The following is a 15,375-nucleotide window of genomic DNA, read 5'->3' on the forward strand; positions in this document are numbered from 1 at the left end:
TCCACTATTCCAGCTTTTCACCATTTAAATAAACTCTAATCTATGCTTTTACGGTCCAAAATACCAATGACCGCACACTTACCTGCAGTGAAATATATTTATCCCAGATTTACCCCACTCACTTAACCTATCAATTACTATTTGTACTATTTGTAATTTTATGCTCCCATCTACACTACTTACTATGTCACCGTGTGTCACTGGCAAATTAGATATATGGCTCTCAATTCTGTTATCCAAGTCATCTATAAATATTAATGCCTGATGATCCAGTGGATCAAACAGCCAACGCAATACTGAGTCATGCAAGCCAGGATGTGCCAGATTCAATGCTCAGTCTGCACTGATGCAGCTGATATCAGTTAGGAAAACAACTGGAGTGTTCCAATGGCCTCAGCCATGGTGCTCCTGGTCATGATTTTAGTATCCCAAATAGAACATATATGACAGAACTGTACTCTCCCTACACTAAATTGTACTCCAGCTCTTCACCCCAATATCCCGTCACCTTGTGCAGTTAAGGAGGCAACTCCACCAAGATCCTGACATATGCTACTGTAGCCAAATTAACTCGGCTTTATTTCTCTTCTGCTATCTCTGTGGTGAAGCATTTGATTTCTGCTCAACAATTCCATTTTGCAGCTGAAACCAAACTGCATTGACATCTCATCAACTGTGACACCTTGCCGTATATTCAAAAATACTTCCTTAATTTAAAATATATTGTCTTTAATTACTAGGATATCAACTTTTATGGGTGCAATGAATTTCCAAAGCAAAAGTTATATGCAATTTTTTGTGGTGAATTTAGTACAAAGCCATTAAAGTGATTTGACCATTATCAAAGTAATGCAACGGCAGTAGAACCGTAAAGACAGGTACACTGAACCATAAGTTTGCAAAATTCGAGTGCAGAGATGAAGTCTCCACCGGTAGACATCAACTTCCCTCCTCTCTTTTACCTGCCTGCCCCCTCACTGATAATAAATCTTTGATTAAACAAAAGAATTTTCTTCAGTTGCACCCAAGCCACACACTACCAACAGCACCTTTGAAACCCACGACCTCTATCGCCTAGAAGGACAAGGTGCATGGGAACACCACCACCTGCAAGTTCCCCTCCAAGTCACTCACACCATCCTGACTTGGAACTATATCACTGCTCCTTCACTGTTATTGGGCCAAAATCCTGGAGCTCCCTTCCTAACAGCACTGTTAGCAGCACCACATGGACTGCAGCAGTTCAAGAAGGTGGCTCACCACCAACTTCTCAAGGGCAATTAAGGATGGGCAACAAATGCTGGCTTATCTAGCAATGCCCACCTTCAGTGAACAAATAAATTTTTAAAAACAAGCCAGAATGAGCAATGACCCGGTCCTAGAGATCTGTAAATACTGCTCTCAAACCAACTGCAAAAGGAGATGAGTTGCCTGCAACAGGTGGGGGAGCATATAGCAACAGCGATCAATTTTCCATGGAACTTAAAACATTGCAACTTTCCACAGCAGACAGGATAGAAAAAGTGCTTGAATTGCAAATCTAATCAGGCATGCTACCAGTAAACGATAGCAACAGAAGGCATCACCCATGCAAAGGATCATTCCAAAGTCTATGATTCCATCCGGATTTTATTGCCGATATTTGTTTGCAATATTAATATAACACACTAACCTCCAAGGGTAAATGAACTTCCATAGGTACATAAGTTGGCCAGTAGCCCATTGTGAGGATATTTACAGTTAGCTCAAGGTTGCCAGGTATATTTTGATTCTGCATGTACTGTGGAAAACAGGAAAAAGAAACTTTAAAAGATTGATCAAAATTTAAATTTCCTGCAAGGTCTTTTGAGATATCTAAAGCATATAATCGAAGTATAGCATCCCATCTTTGTTACATCCTTCAACACTGCAACCCTCTAAGAACTCTGCATTCCTCCAATTCCGACCTCTCTAATTTCCTTTACCTCATTACTAGTGGCCGTGCCTTCAAATGTCAAGGCCCCCAAGCACTGGAATTCCCTCCTTAAACTTTTCCGCCTCTCTCTCTCCTCTCTTGAGATGCTCATGCTCTATTGTTTCCTTATGTTTGTTGATGTCAAGCATTCTCGGACCACTCCCCTGTTAAGCAATTTGAGACATTTTGCTATGCTAAAGACACTATATAAATGCAAGTTGCTCTAGTAGAACTGAAACATTCTCAACTTTTACAACATTGTCACAAGGATTCTAGGTACAAAGGCCTCATAGCTGTTTGCCATACCATTTCAATTTTGGTTGCATCCAAGGCAATGCCTGAACATGGTGGGGAAGGCAGGAACATCTGCCTTGCTTATGTACAAACATAATGCCAGAAACTCTTGCAATTTATTGAATTACATGAGAAATATGTGAAGGTAATTTCAAATGTATGTGGATCAATCTCTTTTTTTTAAATTGTACACTCAGTTTGTTAATGTACTCTTTTCTGCTGAATGGAGGGGACAAGAGTGGATTTTTTTTTTTTTAAACTTGCATCTTCTGGTGCATTTTACTCTCACTCATTGCACAGATGTTGCAAGCTTCAGATCACAGGAGCCTGAATTGTAACATCAGTGAATTGAAAGCATCACACAAGAAGTCTGTTGCACAATTTTTAAAACTTGGTGCTTCTAGGGTGACCTCTCCTTTAAAGTACTGGCACCAATGTGCTAATTAATCTGTGGTCATTAACAGTAGTTGTGTTTGTACTATCAACAGGAATACTCAAACTCCACCCAAAATTAAAAAAATTCTGGGGAAAACAAAAAAAAGTGTATGGGGTCTTAATTTTTAAGGATTTATTTTAAATAGGTGTGGGAGAATTGGACAATAAAATCATGTATGCTAGACAAGTGGGACTTTTGAGCAGGAGATTTCTTCGACAATACAATATATTAAATAAGCACACAGATTAGTCATGTTAAAAATAATTTGGGCTAATATGGACACAGTCTAAATGAGCATTTATAAATAAATCATCAAAAAAAACTATTTCTGTAAGTAACGTAACTCCCAATTTCACACTTCCTACTGCCAGCGAATGGAAACTTAGTTTGATCAGTTCTGGGTGAGTGATGAGTTTAAGGAGGGAAAAGTTAAAAAGGGGGAAACCTAAATACAAGAAGGAAAAAAGGAAGAAAACAACGTTAAAAATGGCATTTTGAATTTGACCTAGAATCTCAAAATCTTTTAGTCATTCTGCTCATTATGCCTGTGCCAGCTCTTCAAAAGAGCTGACCAATTGAATCCCACACCCAGCTTCCCCCTCATAACCCTGCAACTTAGTTCTCTTTAAATACATGCCCAATTGCCTTTTGAAATTTCCTATTGTTGCATCATTCTTTCAGGTAGTGTTTTCCAGATTGTAACCTTCTGTGTGAAGCCATTTTTCATTTCCCCTCTATTTCTTTTGTCAATTATTATAAATCTATGACCTCTGGTTATCGTCCACTTGCTAAAGGAAATAGCTTTTTCCCTACTTGCTCTATAAAAGCCCTTATAATTTTAAAAGACTCTGTTTGTTCTCCATACAGCATTAAGGGGAGACCTATCAGGTTCCGCCAATCTCTCCACCTAACTCAAGTCCCTCATTTTTGGTATCATCCTGGTATACTGTACTTCTTCCAATCCTTGACATCCTTCAGAAATGTGGTGCATAACGTTGTACACAATATGCCAGCCAAGGCCTAATCAACGATTTGCAAAGGTTTAACTTCTGTTTGTGCATTTAATGCTTTTATTTACAAAGCCAAGTATTCCATAGGTTTTTCCAATTGCCTGTACTACATTATTTGGAAGTTACAAAATGCAAAATTAAATTTGGAGATTTAAAATGATAAAGATGTGTAAATCTTCCCATATATAGGCAGGCAGCTCCAACTTATAAAACTATTGAGCTTTCTGGATTTTGTCAACCTCACAAATTCTTGCTACAATTCAGTCAATACCATGGAGAGAAGAGAGAAAGATGAGAATGTAGGAAAAATGGAGTAATAGGAGGAAAGAGAGTGGTGGAGTGAAAGAGAGAATTCTTAATACTGTAAGAAACTATACTGAGGTAGCACAATATTTGGACCTTGAATAGATTGAAGGAAGCAAGCAGACTAAGAAATAATCTAATCATAGAATCCCCTGAACCAGGCCATTGGGGCAGCAAAATACAAGAAAAGCTTAAAAAGAAATTCCCAATATATTGTCAACTACCACAAGAAGCAATGCTACAATGTTAAAAGTACATATACATGGGCCACTTGCTCCATTTAAAATAAAATGTGATACCTGTTTAAACTGGATCATGATATCTTTTGAGAGTTCCATGTCTCTAAACATTCCTTCCAGTTTGCTGGTGAATGCAGCTCCACATTCTTAAAAACAAAACCATGGATATAACTGTTACCCAACCCAAAAGCTGAGCATTTCCAGCATTTTCTGTTTTTATTTCAGATTTCCTGTATCCACAGTACTTTGCTCTCATAGCAATGAGCATCTATTCTTTTAAATGCAGCTTTCATTTGACAATTCCTTGATAGGGATAATCTACAGTGTCATAACTTTCACATTAGATAATGGCCTTGAGTTTTTGGCTCATTTACACTGACATAAGGAGCATAAACAGCCAAAATTGGCATAAACAGTGCAAATTCCGTTCAATGCAACTCAAGCAAACGTTGATCTAAAAGCAGGCCCCACCCACAGAACTGGGACCATTAACTGGCAAAATGAATCCCCACTGGGGGTTAATTGCACTCATTTTCAAGCCTTTGAGGTGACTAAAAATTAAAAGCTGCTTCTTTTGTGTGCAAGGGGGCCAATAGGAATGTTTTTAAAATTACATTAAAAATCTTTAAAGTTATTCGGAAACTGATTGCTGTACTCCAGTATAACTAGGTAATGATTCTGCATATTTTTGAAAAGTAATTTTTAGTAATTTAAAATAGTGTTACGCACAGGTACTGGATTGACACTTATTTGATAAACCAAATTTGAGATGTATTAATTAAACTGTACCTTTGCCACTCAAACTTATTAACTTTTTTATATTCGTTCTGCAGACGAATTTGAACAAAAATCCAAGGGAAAAAAAACTTCAAAACTGGCTCAATTTGCACCCATTTCACCAATTGCATCCAAAGAATATGGCTGCCAGCAGGCTGAATGTGTACAACACCCTTTCTGCAGAGGCCAGGAGATTCCTGTGAGCAATGGGAAGCCACAGCAATTCTGCTTCCACAATCGAGATACCAACTGCAGCATCTCTATTGTTCCCTAACTGAGATCATCTAACTCAGTGCAGTTCAGGGATCAAATGCAAGACTGTTACTGTTTGCATTGCTAAGTCTCTAAATGGATAAACCCCAGAGTATTCTACTCATTCTAATCAAATGTTCGGCGTTTCACTTCAACATTTTTTCCAATTTCCTCTTCTATTTTATTGCTCTCATCATTCATTTTGGAGGTGGGAAAAACACAAAAAACACTTGCTAGCTTGAGGAATAGCAACTCATCTTTCAATTAGGCACTTCTGTAGCCTTTCGGAGTCAACACTGAGTTCAACAATTTCTGACCATTATCTCTGTCCCCCCCTCCACTCTTACGTTTTCTTTTGGTTTTTCTCATTTTTTGCTTTCAGTCAACAGCACATCTCTCGACACATCTTTTGTTTCTTTTCTTGCCCAATCACCAGTCCCTTTGGCCTTGGAAGACTAACTTGCGTCATTTAATCTCCCTTGTCTTTCACCCGATCACAGTACCCACCTCACCTTTGTCCTTGTCCCACCCACCCCTTGTCAAAGTCTATGACATCTTTAACTTTTCCCCAATTCTGATGAAAGGTCACAGGCTTGAAACATTAACTCTTTCTCTCTCTGCTGATGCGGCACAACCTGTTGAGTATTTCTAGCATTTTCTGTTTTTAATCCAGATTTCCAGCATCTGCAGTATTCTGCTTATTGACTGCCAAAACCTGGCTACGAATGCAAATTTTTTGGCCAAATATTAAAGGACCTGATGCCTGACAAGTTCATATAACTGATACCACTTGATATGTCTTTCATTAACTAAACCAGGAAGGGCTGTTGATAAAAACTACTTGTGAGCGAAACCCCAAAGTTAGGCGGCACTAAATGAGTCCATAGCATTTAACGGTTTAAAAATATGTAAAATTGCAGTAAGTATTTTAGTTATAAGATAAAAGCAGCTGTAACTGGACAACAGCATTTTTACATGGAAGGCTTTTTAAAAAAAAAGGACAGAATTACATGACAAGTGAAGAAAATGTCAGTGCTTTAAATAGCACTAGTGTTTTGAAATGTACAGCAGTTACCATTAAGGACAGTTTCTGGAAAACCAGAAGTGTATGAAATTAATCCAGTTGACATGGTAAACCCTGATTTCCAGAGAACATTTGATAAAGTGGCACACAGATAGTTGTTAAATAAAAATGATACTGAATGATAGGATATTAGAATGGATAAAGAATTTGTTGAAATTACATGAGCAAGAGGTTTATCATTAAAGATGATCTAACTGGAGCACAGTTACAAGTGGAGTATTCTCATTAATGGTCTACAAGAGGGCTTATATGGAACCATTCTTAACTGCATGGATGATATAAAACAGTGGTGGGCAACCTGTGGCCTGCGGGTTGCATGTGGCCCATCAAGGTTCTGAGTGCAGCCAACACCAACAAGGGTGGTGCTGTTGTCGTCTGGCATACAGACTCTACCTTACAGAGGCTGAGCGCCAACTCTCGGATACTTCTTCCTCCCCATGGACTATAACCCCACCACCGAACATCAAGCCATTGTTTCCAGGACTGTCAGACTCATCTACTCTTGAGGTCTTCCCTCCACAGCTTCCAACCTCAGTCTCCCAAGCCTGGACAGCCCACTTCTACCTCCTTCCCAAAATCCACAAACTGGACTGTCCCAGTAGACCCGTCATGTCAGCCTGTTCCGGCCCAAATTAATTTCCTCCTTTCTTGACTCCATTCTCTCTCCCCTTGGCTAGTTTCTTTCCTTCTACATTCGCAAATCCTCTGATGCCCTACGTCATATCAACAATTTCCAGTTCCCTGGTCCGAACTGCCTTCTCTTCACCATGGACGTCCAATCCCTTTACACCCCCATCACCCACCTTAAGGTTCTATCTTGAACAGATGCTCGAACAAGTCCCATCCGCCACCACTCTCCTCCGTCTGGCTGAACATGTTCTCTCACTGAACAATTCCTCCTTGGACCTGTCTCACTTTCTCCAAATAAACAGTGTGGCTATCGGTACTCGCATGGGCCCCAGTTATGCCTGTCTTTTTGTGGGATATGTGGAACATTCCCTGTTCCAGTCCTACTCAGGCCCCCTTACACAACACTTTGTCTGGAACATCGATGGCTATTGGTGCCGCCTCATGCTCTCGTCTGGACCTGGAAAAAGTTTACTGATTTGCTTCCAATTTTCACCCCTCTATCACCTTCTCATGGTCCTTCTCTGACACTTCCCTGACCTCTGTGTCTCCATTTCTGGTGATAGACTGTCTACCAATATTCATTACAAGCCCACAGACTCCCACTGCTACCTCAACTACAGCTCCTTACACCCTGCTTCCGGTAAGGACTCCACCCCATTCTCAGTCACATCTGTCCTGATGATAGCACTTTCCAAAACAGTGCTTCTGTCATGTCTTCTTGCTTCCTTAACCAAGATTCCCCCCACTGTGGTTGACCGGGCCCTCAACCTTGTCCAACCCATCTCCCGCAACTCTGCCCTCAATCCTTCCTCTCCCTCAGAGAGCCATGACTTGTCACCACATCAGCCTCCACATTCAAAGGATTATGCTTTGCCATTTCCAGCAACTCCAGCATGATGCCACCACCAAACACATCTTCCCCTCTCCCTGCTCTGTCAACATTCCGTAGGGACCGTTTCCTCCGTGACAGCTTGGTCCACTCCTCCATCACCCCCAACTTCTCATCCCCTTCCCATGCTATCACTGGTGCAACACCTGCCACTTTACCTCCTTCCTCCTAACCACTCAAGGGCCCAAACACTCCTTTCAGGTGAAGCAGCAGTTCACTTGCACCTCCTTCAATTTGGTCTACTGCATTGACTGCTCCCAATGCGGTCTCCTCTACATTGGGGAGGCCAAATACAGACTGGATGACCACTTTGCGGAGCCTATTCGCTTAGTCTGCAAGCATGGCCCAGACCTTCCTGTCACTTGCCATTTCAATACACCATTCTACTCTCATGTCCACATGTCCATCCTTGGTCTGCTGCAATGTTCCAGTGAAGCCCAACGCAAACTGGAGGAACAGCACCTCATCTTCCAATTAGGCATTTTACAGTCTTCTGGATTTAACAATGAGTTCAACAACTTCAGATCATGAATTCTCTCCTCTATCTTTACTTCTTTTTAAATCCTTTTTTAAAAAGTATTTTTATTCATTCATTCATTTTTATCCTTCTTCCCCAACCACCAACCCCACCCCCCCTCAATCCATAGAACCATAGAACGCCACAGCACAGAAAACAGGCCATTCGGCCCTTCTAGTCTGTGCCGAAATATTATTCCGCTAGTCCCATTGACCTGCACCTAGTCCATAACCCTCCAGACCTCTCTCATCCATGTATCTATCTAATTTATCCTTAAAGCTTAAGAGTGAGCCCACATTTACCACGTCAGATAATAGCTCATTCCACACTCTCACCAGCCTCTGAGTGAAGAAGATCCCCCTAATGTTCCCCCTAAACCTTTCCCCTTTCACCCTAAAGCCATGTCCTCTCGTGTTTATTTCTCCTAATCTAAGTGGAAAAAGCCTACTCGCATTTACTCTGTCTATACCCCTCATAATTTTGTAAACTTCTATCAAATCTCCCCTCATTCTTCTACGCTCCCAAGAATAAAGTCCTAACCTGTTTAATCTTTCCCTGTAACTCAACTCCTTAAGGCACGGCAACATCCTAGTAAATCTTCTCTGCACTCTCTCAATCTTACTGATATCCTTCCTGTAGTTAGGCGACCAGAACTGCACACAATACTCCAAAGTTGGCCTCACCAATGTCTTATACAACCTCACCATAACATCCCAACTCCTATACTCAATACTTTGATTTATGAAGGCCAGTATGCCAAAAGCTTTCTTTACAACCTTGTCTACCTGTGACGCCACTTTCAGGGAATTATGTATCTGAACTCTCAGTTCCCTTTGTTCCTCCGCACTCCTCAGTGTCCTACCATTTACTGTGTATGTCCTACCTTCCAAAATGTAACACCTCACACTTAAATTAAATTCCATCCGCCATTTTCTGGCCCATTTTTCCAGTTGGTCCAGATCTCTCTGCAAGCTTTCAAAGCCTTCCTCGCTGTCCACAATGCCTCCAATCTTAATGTCATCAGCAAACTTGCTGATCCAATTCACCACATTATCATCCAAATCATTGATATACACAACAAACAACAATGGTCCCAGTACAGATCCCTGAGGCACACCACTAGTCACAGACCTCCAGTCTGAGAAGCAATCATCCACTACCGATCTTTGTCTTCTCCCACACAGCCAATTTCGAATCCAGTTTACAACCTCTCCATGGATACCAAGTGTCTGAACCTTCTGAACTAACCTCCCATGTGGGACCTTGTCAAAGGCCTTACTAAAGTCCATGTAGACAACATCCACAGCCTTTCCTTCATCTACTTTCTTGGTAACCTCCTCGAAAAACTCTTCGGGTTTACCTTCACATTATCTGCCAAAGCAACCTCATGTCTTCCTTTTGCCTTCCTGATTTACTTTTTTTAGTATTTTCTTACATTTTCTATACTCTACAAGTACCTCATTTGCTTCTTGTTGCTGATACCTGCAATACACCTCTCTCATCTTCTTAACCAGATCGCCAATATCCCTTGAAAACCAAGGTTACCTATGCCTGTTAACTTTGCCTTTAATCCTGACAGGAACATGCAAACTCTGCACTCTCAAAATTTCGCCTTTGAATGCCTTCTACTTACTGAACACATCCTTGTCAGAAAACAACTTATCCCAATCCACTCTTCCTAGATCCTTTCTCATTTTCACAAAATTGGCCTTTCTCCAATTTAGAATCACAACTCGAGGACCAGACCTATCCTTATCCATAATTAGCTTAAAACTAATGACATTGTGGTCACTGGACCCAAAATGTTCGCCTACACATACTTCTGTCACCTGACCTGTCTGGTTCCCTAATAGGAGATCAAGTATTGCATCCTCTCTCGTTGGTACCTCTATATATTGATTTAGAAAACTTTCCTGAACACATTTGACAAACTCCAAGCCATCCAGCCCTTTTACAGTATGGGAGTCCCAGTCAATATGTGGAAAGTTAAAATCTCCTACTATCACAACTTTCTGTTTCTTACATCGGTCTGCTATCTCTCTATAGATTTGCTCCTCCAATTCTCTCTGACTATTGGGCGGTCTATAATACAAACCTATTAGTGTGGTCACACCTTTCCCATTCCTCAGCTCCACCCATATGGCCTCTGTAGATGAGCCCTCCGGGCTGTCCTGCTTATGCACAGCTGTGATATTTTCCCTGACTAGTAATGCCACTCCTCCCCCTTTCATCCCTCCCCCTCTATCACATCTGAAAAAACAGAACCCCGGAACATTGAGCTGCCAGTCCTGCCCCTCCTGCAACCAAGTCTCACTAATAGCAATAATGTCGTAATCCCACGTGCCAATCCACGCCCTAAGCTCATCTGCCTTTCCGACAATACTCCTTGCATTGAAATAGATGCACCTGAGAACATTTCTATCACGTACAGACCCTTGATTTCTGTCTATACATGCATTCCTCACTTGACCTTTATCCTCCTTCACCTCACTATCTGCTCTAACACTCTGGTTCCCCTCCCCCTGCAAATCTAGTTTAAACGCCCCGGAGCAGCACTAGCAAACCTACCCGCAAGGATGTTAGTCCCCCTCCAGTTCAGGTGCAAACCGTCCCGTCGGAACAGGTCCCACCTTCCCTGGAACAGAGCCCAATTGTCAAGAAACATGCAGCCCTCCCTCCTGCACCATCTCCTTAGCCACGTATTTAGCTGCATTATCCTCCTATTTCTAGCCTCACTAACACGTGGCATGGGTAGCACTTCTGAGATCGTAACCCTGGAGGTCCTGTCCTTCAACTTTGCACCTAACTCCCTAAACTCTCTTTGCAGGACCTCCTCCTCCTTCCTATCCACGTCATTGGTCCCTACATGGACCACAACATCTGGCTGCTCACCCTCCCTCCTGAGAATACTGAGAACTCGATCCGAGATATCGCGGACCCTGGCACCAGGGAGGCAACAGACCATCCGGGATTCTCGATCTCTCCCACAGAACCTCCTATCTGTCTCCCTAACTATCAAATCCCCTATCACTACTGCTCTCCTCTTTTCTCTCCCTCCTTTCTGAGCTGAGGGTCCAGCCTCGGTGCCAGAGACGCGACCACAGGGTAGGTTGTCCCCATCAACAGTATCTAAAACAGTATACCTATTGTTGATGGGAACGGCCACAGGGGTGCTCTGCTCTTTCTGTCTATTCCCCTTCCCTCTCCTGACACTCACCCAGCTGCCTGCCTCCTGACTTTTAGGGGTGACTGTCTCCCTGAAACTCCTGTCTATTACTGCCTCTGCCTCCCATATGATCCAAAGTTCATCCAGCTCCAGCTCCAGTTCCCTAACTCGACTTTTCAGGAGCTGCAGCTGGATGCACCTTTTGCAGGTGTAGTCATCAGGGACAATTGTGCTGTCCATGACTTCCCACATGCTGCATTCGGAGCACTCGACTGCCCCAACTGCTTCCTCCATTACCTACTCCTAATTTACTTAAAAGGACTTTACTCGGCCCTACCCCACTGGGTGCAAGCTTGCTAAGCCTCTCGAGCCAAAGCCTCAAAGCTCCACTCCTTCACTGGGCCACTCACACACTGGCCGCTCCTCTTCAGCTTCCCCTCCTTTTATTTTCAACAGGGCCAACTGTCACTTGTTTCTATGGTGTTCTTTCACAGGGTGCTGACCCTTGTTCTGCCATTAACACATTCTGCTTTCTTACCTTTGTGCCACTATTGGCAACTTCTTTATTCTTCACCACTACCATTAACACTTCCTTTAACTTGTGTCCATGACGTCTTTGTCAATCTCTCCTTAGCTCCCACCTATTGCTGACCTTCTGTCTTGCTTCACCTGCTCCAGCCCCCTTAAACAGTATAAATTCCATCATGTTTCTACTTCTCTTTAGCTCTGAAGGGGAGTCACACGGACTCGAAACGCTTCTCTCTCCACAGATGCTGCCAGACCTGCTGAGTTTTCCCAGCATTTTCTGTTTTTGTTTCAGATTTCAAGCATCCGCAGTATTTTGCTTTCACCACAGGACATTTTGTAGACCGTTGCCCATGCACAAGATTGCCAGATTCCACTGGTTTTGGTCTGTGTAGTTTTTTTTCTTGCCGGTATTACTAAAGTAATAGACACACAAAGCAAGAGCACATGAAGTGTGGTGTATGCTGATTGCACACAAAATTGACTGTGGGAGCCATGCGCTCCCTCTGCGCCCAAAGCATTGCTATGGTTCAATTGGCACACCAAGCAAACTCTTATTCATGGGGTGGTGGTTAGTGCACATGCCCAATTTCAGTCTTGCAACCCACTGAGATGAAGCAGGGCCACTCATGCAGCTCAGTCACTAGCCCTGGTTGCCCATCACTGATACAAAGTATGTGTGTATGGGTGACAATTTCAGATCAAATATCTAAGCTGTAGGTCAATTTAGATTGTATACAGTGTTGTGAATACGAGTTTAGAAAACTTTAGGCACATTGCAGAGCTGATGGAACAGAAGTTTACACAAGGCTGGGTGCAGTAAGAAAGAGATATATTCACATGTTTAAACTCATCAATCTTGGGATACGGATATTGCTACCAAGATCAGCATCTGTTGCCCATCCCTAGGTGCCCTTGAGGTGGTGATAAGTGCCCTCCTTCATTCATTCACTTTAATGTTCTAATTAAAAAACCTGCACTGCTGCACAAGACTTGGTTTTGAACTGCTTCCTCAGTTTTCTGGTAAACAAGACAGAGATTGAGTTTGAGAGAGAAGAAATATACAGAAAAAATGTCCATGACAAACTTAAAGGAAGTGGGCATTTCACATGGACAACCTAGATTGGAAAAAAGAATCCCATACAAATGGAATTCATTTGTTCATCTGTCATATGCAAGTGAATTAGGCCAGATGTAGCACAGTAACAGATGTAGGTGACTAAATTAAAATGTGAGGGCAGAATGGAGCGTAAAACATTGGACATTTAGTGTAAGCACAATGATTTATCCATGTACTTAGAGAAAGCCTCTTCATGTTGGTCCATGAGGTGACCACAGCACAAGAATAATGTTTGAAATGTTTGGCAGTAACTGAAGTAGAAGGCAGTGAAACACATTTAGCTATTCATTTGGCATACCTATGCTTCAATAACAAAGCCTTTTTCATTTAGGATTGTGAGCTATTAGGTTAGAGATTTCTCTGGTTGCAAAAATATTTTTTGAAACAAACTAGCTGCAAACAGAACTGAAATCAGTAACATGTATACATATATTAAATTAAACTTATATCATATTTATCAATGGATGAGGAACTGCAGTACATACAATACAGCTCAAATTTTTAATGAAAGCAAACTCACCATGTTTTAATTTGGACAGCATTGATTTTTCTGCATCTACTGATGCACTCTTTCCTACCAATAGTCTCTTTGCCAAATCCTTCTTGTAAAAAGCCTCAAATACGTCTTTTCCTGTGATTTTTTAAAGAAAGTAAAAACTTATTCAAAAACATATAAATAGAAAGGATTCAAAGGCCTCTATCTCCTTCCACACTAGAATTTGGAATCCTAGTTGTAATATTACACTATAGTTTTGGGTTAACAAAATACCCTCAATAATATTATGTGAACACATTTTTATCAAATTACTATAAACAATACTTTGTAAATTGTTGAATAACACATTTTACAAGAATAAATGAAAATAAACATTTTGATGATAAATTAGAAGATTAGAACTAACTGGGAATTAAGGCATAAGATTTCACATTTTGAATTAAATTGCAACACAGTGCCAATTAAGGAGAATATTTTAGACAAAAATGCTTGAATCTGTTCCCCCTCCTGTATCTTCACCATCAATTTTCTTTCCTCCTGAAGATTTTCCTTGCTGGTTATCAACTTCTCAGCAATCACCCTCTGTTAGCTCACCTAAGTGACCAATCATCATGTAAAGTATATAGTACTGTACATGCTGGCAGACAACTCAACCTTTCTGGGGAGGAGGAAGAGAGGATTGAAGGAAAGACATCACAACCTCAATCAGCTGCATTCTCAACACAGTTTTTCCAATTAGGGCACTGGGTAGTGAATAGATGCATGATCTCTATAACACCCAACCGCTGCCATGGTTGAGATTAGCTATGGGCACGCAACTTGATAGCTTCTGGTCGAAAGGGCTCTTTGATGCATCAGGCTGCATTTTTACACAGGCGGTCAACAGTGGGCGGGGGTTGGTGTGGTGTGCAATAATTGTAACAAATGTAGGTTATTTTTTAAATTAAAATTCATTTCACACATACCATAAATGAATCTAAATATTATCATAATTTTGTCCAGCATCTTCTCAAGTTCCTCGTCTGTAGCCTCTTTGTTGCCAGCTCGAAGTTTTGAATCTACATATTTGGCTGAAATAGAAAAACACACACCTCTTTAAGCTATTTTCAAGGTGGGATTTTTTTTCAGTCTACTGCACAAAAGCAGGCCATTAAATCCAACTGGTCTAAGCCAATGTTTATACTCCACACTAGCCTCCTTTGTTAACCCAATCCACATAATATTCTCTATCTTTGTCTGTCATGTGCATTGTTAGCTTATACTTAAATGCATAAGCATTTGTTATTTGCCTCAACTACTCTGTGGTAGCATGATCCACGTTCTGACCAATCTTTGGGCAAAACAGTTTTTTTACTGAATTCCTTGTTGAATTTATTAGTGACTGGCTTATATTTAAAACCACTAGTTTTGGACTCTCGCACAACTGGAAACATCTTTTTTATATCGGCCCAATCAAACCCTTTCATAATTTTAAAAGCCTCTATCAAATCACTCCTCTCTTTCCTCTTTCACAGGCCCCAGTTTGAAAACCACTGCTCCAGTGCTTGGTTTGCTATTTTTAATGGCCTTAGTAATCTGTGTCGTCACTTTTAGTGATTTGTCTATCTGCACTCATAGGTCCCTTTGCGCTTCCATCCATTTGGATTATCCAAGCAATGTGGTCTTCCTAACAAAATGCACCAT

The 15,375-nt window shown here is 41.4% G+C and overlaps 1 protein-coding gene across 1 annotated transcript in view; it reads right to left on the minus strand.

Moving 5' to 3' along the window:
• The window catches only part of cul4b (cullin 4B), an 80,227-nt gene that overhangs the window by 14,624 nt on the left and 50,228 nt on the right, over window positions 1–15,375 (minus strand). Inside the window, exons 12-15 of the mRNA XM_078547396.1 lie at window positions 14,658–14,762; window positions 13,717–13,827; window positions 4,297–4,382; window positions 1,673–1,780 (exon numbers count right to left, since the gene is read on the minus strand). Of these exons, the coding sequence (XP_078403522.1) occupies window positions 1,673–1,780; window positions 4,297–4,382; window positions 13,717–13,827; window positions 14,658–14,762 (410 nt within the window). The remainder of the gene's footprint in view (window positions 1–1,672; window positions 1,781–4,296; window positions 4,383–13,716; window positions 13,828–14,657; window positions 14,763–15,375) is intronic.

This window comes from Cetorhinus maximus, chromosome 8 (genome assembly GCF_964194155.1).
Source record: "Cetorhinus maximus chromosome 8, sCetMax3.hap1.1, whole genome shotgun sequence".
Classification (NCBI taxonomy): domain Eukaryota; kingdom Metazoa; phylum Chordata; class Chondrichthyes; order Lamniformes; family Cetorhinidae; genus Cetorhinus; species Cetorhinus maximus.